The sequence below is a fragment of the Chelonoidis abingdonii genome, chromosome 14 (genome assembly GCF_003597395.2).
Source record: "Chelonoidis abingdonii isolate Lonesome George chromosome 14, CheloAbing_2.0, whole genome shotgun sequence".
Lineage (NCBI taxonomy): Eukaryota > Metazoa > Chordata > Testudines > Testudinidae > Chelonoidis > Chelonoidis abingdonii.
The window spans coordinates 40,452,935-40,463,749 of NC_133782.1; the positions used below are offsets into that span (position 1 = coordinate 40,452,935).

The window sequence follows — 10,815 nt, forward strand, 5'->3', positions numbered from 1 at the left end:
GTCCATCAATGGTTATTAGCCAGGATGGGCAGGGTGGTGTCCCTAGCCTCTGTTTGCCAGAAGCTGGGAATGGGCCACATTCTGGTAGGTGCTGCACAGACCCCGACTGAGATCAAGGCCCCTTTCTGCTTGAAGTATCCCAGACACAGAGTGAAATGCAGGCAGAGCTCACGCTGCGCAGGGAGCAGGGAAGAGAAGGGTTCTTCTCCCTCCATTACAGGTGTGGAAACTGAGCAGAGATAAGTTAACGCTGGGGGTTTTCAGCTGCCTCTGGGTGCCCAACTCCCATGGACACATCCCAGGGTTTGGCCTGCATCTGGGGGAGCCTTGGAAATCCGCATCCTAAGAAACAGGGAATGAACCCCAGGGCTCCTAGACCCAGTGGGGGCACAGGATGAGCAGAGCTGCCGGCCAGAAACTGAACTGTCCACGTTACTGCTTTGTCTGCAATGAGACCAGTGTCCTGACTCCCAGTCCCAGCCACCTTTCCTGTGACCACTAGACTCCACTCCCCTTCCAGAGCCGGGGTGAGAACCCAGGAGTCCTGACTCCACATGTCCTCCCGTGTTCCTCTCACTCTCTTGCCAAGTTTCTGATCTCATTCCCCAGTGCCAATGCAGAGTCACTGCCTAAGTGCAATGTTGTCCGGGCTGGATTCTGCTCCCAGACCCCCTGGGTCAATCCACAGTGGCCCTCCCTCTGCATTTCCCCTCTGGCTGGAGTCTGTTCTTAGCTCACCCAAGTCCTGGGGCTCCCGTCAGAGATGGATCCCGTTGTCAGAGATGGATCCCGTTGCCGGCTGAGCTGAAAGTTTCTAATTCTCCTTCCCTCCTCCAGGCCCCTTATATGAAGCCCGACCAGCTGGGGAGGAGTGGGGCAGCTCCTCCCACTGAGGGGCCCAGAAGTGCTGGATGTGGCAGGGAGTTCGGGGGGAAGCAGGCAGAGGGCAGGGTCCTGAGACACTGAGAACCCGACATTCCCTGTATCTGGTTCACTTGCCCCTGGAAATGGAACTCCCAGTCTGCCTGAGCTCTAATCCACGAGACGCCACTCCCCTCCCAGAGCCTGGTTCGAACCCAGGTGTCCTTACCCAGCTGCCCAGTGAACCTACCCTGTAACAGGTATAACCTGGGTGCCCTGAGTACCCCATAACCACAACCCCCACCCGGACCCTCCCCAGGTTTCCTGGGCAGGTCATCAAAAGAGGGGTAGCAACCCATCCAGGAGAGGGGCAGGCCTGGCCTGTGCCCAGCAGATTCTTGGATCACAGTCCTCCCCCCACCCCTAAGCTGCACCTGAACCCCAGGGCCAGGGGGAAGGGTGAGGGTTGGAGGGGACATGGGCGGGATGGGAACTGGCTGGGGCTTGGTGTCCTGTCTCCTGGGTCTGTGTCCTGCCCTCTACAGAGTGTGTGTTTGTGTGTGAGTGAGTGAAGAGTGTGCAGGAGTGTGTATGTGAGCAGTGTGTATGTGGGCAGTATGTACGAGTGTCCATGAGTGTGTGTGTCTGTGCTGAGAGTGTCTCTGGGTGTGAAACACAACCGCTGGAGAGTTTGTGGTGCCAGTTTGTGGTGTTACAGAGCTGACTGGACACAACCCCCCCAGCACTCTGAGTAGCCGCATGTTGGATGTCCCCTGGCTGCCTGCGATGCCCCATCCAGGGCTGGCTTTCCTCCGGGCCAGGGTATACTCTGCCTGACTGCCAGGCCTGTGCAGTGTCACTGAACTGAAATAAATACTGTGTCTGTGTCCGTGTGTGTGTGTGTGTGTTCTCACTCAGTGAGTTTGTGTCATGCTGGGCCTGGAGGTGCATTTGTCCCTGTGTCTGATTGATCTAAGGCTTCTCACCAGTGGATCTTGTCACCATCTGATCCCCTGATAAGTCCTGTAGGAACAGGGGGGCTGGGATGGGTGAGTCCAGTGGGGTGCTGAAAACCATTGACCCAAACCCTGTGTATAATGGAAACCACTTCATGCAAGGGGGTGTGGCAGCCAGGCCCCTCAGCGCCAATGCCTGTCCCATTCATCCTGCGGTGTTCTCCTGGTGTTCACGGGCTCGGAGCTTTGACACTCCCCATCTGGCCCTGACGGGAGATGCCCATGACCCCGGCAGCCTGGACTGGCCCTAGCCCCATCCCAGGCAGCCAGATGTGAGGTCAGACCTCTGTGTCCATGGATTGCTGCAGCTAGAAGGGCAAATGCAATCCTTCTGGTGAGAAATAGGGGTGCAGCGCTGCAATGCATGGACCCAAGGAGCCAAAGGTGTTAACATGACCCTGAAAGAGTCCAACAGTCAATAGTATTAATGAAGGTTCGGGGTTTGGCATCCAGAGATGTCAGCCTGCTCCATCCCATGGCAAACCCACCGCTCTGGATATTGTTTAACATGCTGTTAAGGCTCAGGAAAAGAAGGACAAACAGTTAAAGCATGTAACATGGCTTTCATTTCAATGGCATCCTTTATTCCCCTTCACAGAGGTTTTAGAAAGACCCCTGCCCTCCATTTGGCAGGCTTTGCGATGTATAAAATATGGCCGTGGCTGTCTCCATTGGAGAGAAGAGCTGCTAGTAGTGTGTGTGTGTGTGTGTGTCTGTGTGTGTGAGAGACGTGCAGGAGAGTGTCTCTGGGTGTGTAACGCAACCCCGGTAGAGTTTGTGGTGCCAGGGGAGTGTTACGGAGCTGCCCGGACACAACACTCCAGCACAGTGTGTAATCTCATCCTGGATGGCCTCTGGTTGCCTGCGACGCTGGCTCTCCTCCAGCCCGGGGTATCCTCTGCCCAACCTGCCAACCCTGTGCAGTGTCACTGAACTGAAATAAATTGTGTGTTTGTGTGTGTGCAAAGTGCATGTGTGTGTATGAGTGTTTTGTCAGTGTGTTTATGTCACTCTGTACCTGGGGTGCATTTGTGCCTGTGTCTTGCTGATCTCGGGCTTTCTCACCAGCGATCTTGTCGCTATCTGATGCCCTGTTATAGTGGGGGAGGCCAGGCTGGGCGCAGGGTGATCCGGGGTAGGCCAGGCTGGCTGGGCCGAGGGGGATCTAGGACAGGCCGGGCTGGCTGGACCAAGGGGATATGGAGGAGGCCAGGCTGGCTTGGCCGAGGGGGATCCGGGGCAGACTGGGGTGGCTGGATACACTGTCCAGTCTGATTGTGGGTTTCTTCTCTGTCTTTGCCTCCTGACCTGCTCGGACCTCGAAGATAACGACCGTGGAGGGGCTGGCTCCAGGGGCCAGTTCCCAGCCACCCCTCTCCACTGGCCCCGACTTTGGAGCCCTGCCAGGTCCTCTCTGCACTGGCTCCTGTCCCATTCCCCTGCAGTGTCCTCTGTGCTCATGGACTCGGGGCTTTGACACCCCCACAGTCCCGGAGAAGGCCCACATCTGGTCCTACCAGGGCTGCCCATGACCCCATCAGCCTGGACTGGCCCCAGCGCATCCTGGGCAGGGAGTGAGGCCTGAAGGCCCATCCCTCGCTTCCCAACCCACTAGCTCTCTGGGCGTCAGCTAGTGGTTAGGCTATTGCTGGATCCCTCCCCGTGGTCTGGGGCAGGTTGCTCTCCCTGGGACGGAGGGAGGGGAAACGCTGCACACACAGGCAAAGTTTCACAACCCGGAGGCCCGTGGGCTGAGGCTGGGGAAGTCGGTAAGCCTGGGGTGTGTGGAATTTAGGCAGTAAGAGCTGGGGGAGGCGATGGGAAATGTCATGGCAGGATGCCCACTGGTGCAGAGCCCACCTGGTAGAGCTGAGAGCGAGCAAAGAGGACATGTTCCTGGCTAAGGAAGTTTCCGACCCACAGCCTTTGCAGTGATGTCCAGCCAGGCTGGCTGGGACCCTCCTTCCAGAGACACGCCAAGCTGAGCTTCTGGCCTTAAAGTCTATGAGTCTACGAGACTATGAGTCTCCTCGGGGAAGGATCAGGGTGCATCTCAGTCCCTCCATGTCACCCCCTGGCCCCTTTGTCCATACTGAGAACAAGACACCCCTCCCCCTGCAGGTTTCGTTTCTTCCTGGAGCTTTTCCTTCACTTCATAGCCCACAGCTCAGTGTCAGACTCAGCAGGGCAAAGAGGCCCCATTGAGAGCCCTAAAATGCTCCCAGACCCCCAAACACACCGACAGGTTCGGCACTGACAGGAAAGTGTTTTATTGTAAGAAGCAGCAAGGTAAGAAAACTCAGTGACAGATTCCAGGGCCCCGCCTGGGACAATCTTCTCCCCACAACCTGCCCCTGATATCCAATGGGGGAAGGAGGTCCGGTTGTAGTGAATGATGGGCACCCAGCAAAGGGGGTGCTGGGCTCAGGCTGAGGGTCTCAGTGCCAGCTGGGGGGGGAGTGCGGGGCTGGGTACCCAGATTTTCACTCATGCGGATGGGAACTGGACGCCCAGTGTGGTAAATCCTCCCACAGTCCCAAAGCTGCCAGTCTGCAGGATAAGGGGAGACACTGAATGTCCCTGTGGAGAATTATGGTGGGTGTTGTGCAGGAGGGGCAGGGATGGGACAGGAGAGCCCCCAGTGACGGGGCTACCCAGAAGTGAAAGAGGGAGTAGGGACCCCCCTGCTCCCAGCCTGTTGCTGGCGTCTGGGATCTACAGGATTCTGAGGAAGTGCACGGGCTGCTGCTGCTGGTTACAGGCCACGCGGATCCTGCGGGTCTGGGGTATTTCCCTGTAGATACAGCGCTGTGGGCGGTGAGGGCTGAACACCAGCTTGCACGTGGTGAGGAGGAAGGCTTTGAGGCTGTCGCACTGGTTGAGGCTGGGGTAGACGTATATTCCTGAGCGGCTGCAAATGGCTCCAACCTGTCTGGTGGGGGCATGGATGAAGTTGTTGCTGGGTCTGCAGCCAGGGTGGGTCAGGCTGAGGCGCCGCATCATGACGTTGCAGTAGCTCTGGCCCTTGGGGGGTGTGGTCTTGGGGAAATCAACGTGTTCGCTCACAAACCGCTCGTAGCTGTTGGGTAGTACAATGTTCTGGGCCAGACAGGTGGCCAGCAGGATGAGAGTCAGGAAGAGCAAGGGGCAGGATCCCCTTGGGGCCATGGGTGTGTCTGTCATTGGATCGACCTGAGGTGGGGTGTGGGGAGGGAAATAGATGGAGACAGCATGGAGTGGGGATTTGCCTTCTCCATGGAACCCCAAACCCTCCCCTGACAACTGATTCTATTTCTAAAGCCTGAATAACCTGACCGAGATGAGGACCCCATTGCGCTGGGCGCTGCACAGACCTCAACCAAGATCAGGGCCCCGTTGTGCACAGACCCTGACAAAGGTCAGGGCCCCTTTCTGCTCAGAGAGTCCCAGACACAGAATGAAATGCAGGCAGAGCTCACGCTGTACAGGGAGCAGGGAAGGAAAGGGTTTTTCTCCCCCCAGTTACAGATGGGAAACTGAGCAGAGAGAAGTTCCAGTTGGGGTCTTCAGCTCCCTCTGGGGTGCCCAAGTCCCATGGACACACCCCAGGGTTTGGCCTGGAGATTCTCGGGGGCGTTGGAAATCCGCATCCTAAGAAACAGGGAATGAACCCCAAGCTCCTAGACCCAGTGGAGACACAGGATGAGCAGAGCAGCCGGCCAGGAACTGAACTGTCCATGTTACTGCTTTGTCTGCAATGTGTCCAGTGTCCTGACTCCCAGTCCCGGCCACCTTTCCTGTGACCACTAGACTCCACTCCCCTTCCAGAGCCGGGGTGAGAATCCAGGAGTCCTGACTCCACATGTCCCCCCGTGTTCCTCTCACTCTCTTGCCAAGTTTCTGATCTCATTCCCCAGGGCCAATGCGGAGTCACTGCCTAAGTGCAATGTGGTCAGGGCTGGATTCTGCTCCCAGTCCCCCAGAGTCAATCTGCAGTGCCCCTCCCTCTGTGTTTCCCCCTGGCTGGATCTGTTCTCAGCTTACCCGAGTCCTGGGGCTCCCGTCAGAGATGGATCCAGCTGCCAGCAGAGCTGAGTATCTCTGTCTCCTTCCCCTTTGGGTGACATTATATAGAGCCTGATCAGGCAGTTGGGGTGCAGCAGCCCCTCCCACTGCGGGGACCAGAGATGCAGAATGAGACAGTGATTTTAGGGGGGAAGCGGGCACAGGGCAGAGTCCTGAGACAATGTGAACCTCACAGCCCCAGTGTTTGGTGCACCTGCCTCTGTGATCCTCAACCCAGTGATTCCCCAAGAATGGAAATGGAACCCAGGAGTCCTGACTTTCAGCCTCCCTGAGCTGAGATCCATGAGATCCCACTCACCTCCTGGAGCCAGGTTCAAATCCAGGAGTTCAAACCCAGGTGCCCCAGTGAAGCCACCCCATTACAGGTTTAACCTGGGTGCCCTGGATACCCCATAGCCACAACCCCAAGCCAGTCCCTGCCCAGGGTCCCTGATCAGATCCTTGGGCATCAAGAGGGGCAGTGACCCATCCAGGGGAGGAGCAGGCCTGGCCTCTGCCCTGCAGATTCTTGGATCACAGTCCTGCCCCTCCTCCTGGTTTCACCTGAGCCTCAGGGCCAGGGGGAAGGGCGAGAGCTGGGTGGGACATGGGGGGGCGGAGGGACTGGCTGGGGCTTGGCGCCATCTTTCCTGGGGCTGCCCTCTGCCCCCGGCAGTGTGTGTGTGTGTGAGAGAGAGAGCAGTGTCCAAGGGTGTTTGTGTCTGAGCCGTGCGCGAGTGTATGTGTGTGTATCTGAACAGCGCAGGTGAGTGTGCATGTGAGCAGTGTGCAGGAGTGTGTGTCTACGAGTGTATGAGGGTAGTGTCTAACCAACAGCTATGAATTGGGGTGTGAGTGTGTACATGTGTGAGAAGTGAATTCGGGTGTGCATGTTTATCTGAGCGTTTGTGTCTGTGCAGTATGTGTGTGTGTCTCTGGTTGTGTAACACACGCCCTGGAGAGTTTGTGGTGCCAGGGGAGTGTTACACAGCTGAACACACACAACCCCCCAGCACAGTGCGTAGCCCTGTCCTGGATGGACACTGGCTGCCACTAACACCCCACCCAGGACTGGCTCTCCTCCAGGCCGGGGCATCCTCTACCCAACCTGCCAGGTCTGTGCAGTGTCATTGAACTGAATACATTGTATGTGTGTTCAAAGTGTGTATGTGTGGGGGGGTGTTATCAGTGTGTTTGTGTCACTCTGGGCCCAGGTTGCATTTGTCCCTGTGTCTGGCTGATCTGAGGCTTTCTCACCAGCCGACTTTGTCGCTATCTGATCCTCTGATATATCCTGTTGAAGTAGGGGAGTCCGGGCTGGCTGGGCCAGGGGGATCCGAGGAGGCCAGGCTGGCTGGTCCTAAGGGGATCTGGGGGAGGCCAGGCTGGCTGGGCCAGGGGGATCTGGGGCAGGCTAGGGTGGCTGGGCCTAGGGGGATCCAGGACAGGCTGAGCTGGCTGGGCCAGAGGGATTCAGGGGAGGCCGGTCTGGCTGGGCCAGTGGGATCCAGGGGAAGACAGGCTGGCTGGTCCGAGGGGGATCCAGGGCAGGTCAGTCTGGCTGGGCTCAGGGGGATCCAGGGCAGGCCAGGCTGGCTGGGCCCAGGGGGATCCAGGACAGGCTAGGCTGTCTGGGCCCAAAGGGAATCCAGGGCAGATTGGGTTGGCTGTGCCCCAGGGGATCCAGGGTGGCTGGGCTGTCTGGACCCAAGGGGGATCTAGAGCAGGCTGCGCTAGCTGGGCCAGGTAGATCTGGAGCAGACTGGGCTGGGCCCAGGGGGATCCTGGTGGGCTGGGCTGGCTGGCTCCAAGACTGGTTCCCAGCCATCCTTTCCACTGGCAGCAGCCCTGCCAGGCTCCTCTGCGCCGGTCCTGTCCCCTTCACCCTGTAGTGTTCTCCGGTGCTCATGGGTATGGGTCTTTGACACTCCCACAGTCCCAGGGCAGGCCCAGATCTGGTCCTAATGGGGCTGGCCATGACCCCCTCAACTTGGACCAGCCCCAGCCCATCCCAGGCATTGAGCAAGGCCCAGGGCCTGTCCCGCGCTGCCCAGCCCCGCTGGCTCCACGGATGTCAGTTGGTGGTTGAGATGTCGCAGGTGTCAGATACGATCCCCTCTGGCCCTTGTGGTCTGTGGCAGGCTGCTGTCACCATGACGGTTGGGAAGATCCTCCAAACACAGGGGAAGTTTCCCAACTCTGGGGCAATGGGCTGAGGCTGGGGAAATCAGCAAAGGGACGGGGTTGAGGGGTGTGTGACTTTAGAAGGAAAAAAGATTCCATTGAAGGCCCTGAAGAGATGGTGGATCAGAAGGAAAAATGCCCCAAGTGGGGCCACATGACTGCCAGACAAAGCCATGTGGATTGCTCGGTGAGTTCTGCTCCATCAAACAGCTTGTGTTTCAGTGCAGCCAGATGTGAGATCACACCTCTGCCACTGCAGATTGCTGTGTCTAGAAGGTGGAATTCAATCCTTGAGGGGATCAACAGGGACGTAGTGCTGCAATGCATGGACCCAAGTAGCCAAAGCATGACCCTGCAACAGTTCAACATTTGTAATGAAGGTTTGGGGACCCAGAGCTCTTGGCCTGCTCCGTCCCATTGCAAACACACCGCTATGGATATTTGTAAACCTTCTGCTCAGGCTCAGGAAAAGGAGGAGAAGCAGTTGAAGCTTGCGACATGTAAAGTATCAAGCCTGGCTTTCATTTCAAGCACCATCCTTGTGACACAGTAGTGAGTGGGGTGGATTGACCTGGGAATGTCCTTTAGTTTTACTGGGACTATCAGCGTGGGGGATGGGAGAGCAAGGGATGACTTTAGGTGAGGGATGGTACCTGAACCTGTAACCTGAGCCAGGAAGGGGGATGGGATGAGTTGACACCTTTGCCCAGGAAACTGGACAAAGGGAGAAGGGGAGGGAGGAAGGGGGAAAGATCCTGCTGGAGGGGTTTTTGGTTTCAGTTTTGGGCTGGCTGGGAAGAGGCAGGGAACCCCAAATCTGGTGTCTAAGATCCTTGACCCCCAGAAGGACCTGGCTGAGGGGTCCTGGTTGTACCTACAAGCCCTGCTTGGGACTGTGTTCCTGTTGTCTAATAAACTTTCTGTTTTACTGGCTGGCTGAGAGTCATGGTGAATCGCAGGAAGTGGGGGGTGCAGGGCCCTGACTCCCCCACACTCCGTGACAATCCTTTATTCCCCTTCTCTGTAGCTGCAGAGAGGTTTTATAAGGAACCCTTGGTCTCCATGTGGCAGGCTTTGAGATGGCATTAAAGATGGTAATCGGTGTCTTCTTTGGAGAGAAGAGCCATTAATTGAGATTGGTTGGAGCTGTCGTGGCTGCTATTGTTAAAGTCCCATCCAACTTCCCTGAAGACAAAACAAGACAAACACACACAAAAGGGGAGAGAGAAGAACAGCAAAGGGAGAAATGCAGCTTCTGTCTCTGATGTTGACTCACACAGGCAGGTCTGGTTTGCTCAGAACATCTCCTAGGATGAGGGTGGAGATGGTCAGGAGATGTTGGGGGTGGCAGACATGATGGTGGAGCTTGTTCCATCCCCTTCTTTCAGTCAGTCAGTGTTGTGCTAGCCAGGGTCCCTTTGTGAGGACCCCAAAGCGAGTGATGCATGGCACAGCCCATCCCCTTTTTATTTAATTTACCAGTTAGGCCTGATTTCCAACACACAAATATCAGTTCACCGATTCCCAGTCCCACACTTCTCCTGTGTACCAGGCAGGATCTTAACACAGGCCTCGAGTTATATAGGGAGACATTTTTGTTTAAACTAGTCCACTCTCTGTCTTCCTTATGTGTCCTTTCCCATCAGCATTTCCTTTTATTGTGTCACTTTATGAATTTTTTTTTCACTTTGCACTGTTGAGGTCACAGTTAGGTTACATTTGTAGTTCTAGTTATCACAACAACAGTTAGTCTAAATTTGGGATCTAGCTGTTTCTGCTAGAAGGAGGAATTGGATAGAGTTATGCATTTCTTTGATTCAGTCCTGTTTATTTAGAAATGCTGTACAAAGTCCTATTTTCCTGCACACAGGAGGAAGCAAAGAGCAGAAGACAGTTTCTTTGCGAACAGTTCCAGGCCCCTTTCCAGTCAGCACTCTGCTCAAAATCTCTGTCTCTCTAGGTTTTTCTCTGGCCACGTTCCCAGAGCTTATTCTAGCTGTGTCTTTGGCTTTCTGCTGCTTCTCTGTCAGCTTCTCTGCTGTTTCCTCTACTTCTTTTACAGATACACTTCCCTTCCACCAAACAATCCCCAGCAAAACCACTGTTCCCACATATAACTCACATGTGCTTGCATTTTGGGTGGAGGCTGCTATTGTTTCAGCTAGCTGCTTCCATACAAGAGCTTAGTTATTTCTTACATTTAATCAATGATGAAGCACGTCTGATACATTGATCACTTCCAAGATTTAACCTAATCCACAACAATGCCCCTCGGCCCCATCTTAGCTTTGCCCATCATCTCAGTGGAGCCTAAAATGAGAACCTCCTAAACAACCCACCACAGACAGAGACAGAAGAGACATAATGTAACAAATTACAAACTTCACTATTTGCATAGTTACATGTGGCCAGACTTTTAAAGGTATTTAGGCACTCAGATGCCTAAGGGCTTTGAAAATCCTACTAGGCCACTAAATACCTTTAAAAACCTGCCCCCTAGTATCCTTCTGTGAAGATATTTTCACCCCCCACCCCTGCAAAAAAAAAATACTGCCTGATTTCCTTTTATCCATAGAATCATAGAATATCAGGGTTGGAAGGGATCTCAGGAGGTCATCTAGTCCAACCCCCTGCTCAAAGCAGGACCAATCCCCAACTAAATCATCCCAGCCAGGGCTTTATTAAGCCTGACCTTAAAAACCTCTAAGGA

General features: G+C 55.3%; 2 protein-coding genes across 3 annotated transcripts in view; both read right to left on the reverse strand.

Moving 5' to 3' along the window:
* The window catches only part of LOC116815844 (ribonuclease-like), a 10,183-nt gene extending 4,238 nt beyond the window's left edge, over positions 1 to 5,945 (reverse strand). Inside the window, exon 1 of one of the 2 annotated variants that reach the window (XM_032764546.2) lies at positions 5,901 to 5,945. The gene's annotated coding sequence lies outside the window, so the exon portion shown is untranslated. Of the gene's footprint in view, positions 1 to 738; positions 771 to 5,900 lie in introns of those variants that run through there. The other variant, XM_075072472.1, reaches the window with a different exon arrangement.
* The window catches only part of LOC116815845 (ribonuclease-like), a 12,203-nt gene continuing 5,980 nt past the window's right edge, over positions 4,593 to 10,815 (reverse strand). Inside the window, exon 2 of the mRNA XM_032764547.2 lies at positions 4,593 to 5,069. Coding sequence (XP_032620438.2) covers positions 4,593 to 5,069 — 477 coding nt within the window. The remainder of the gene's footprint in view (positions 5,070 to 10,815) is intronic.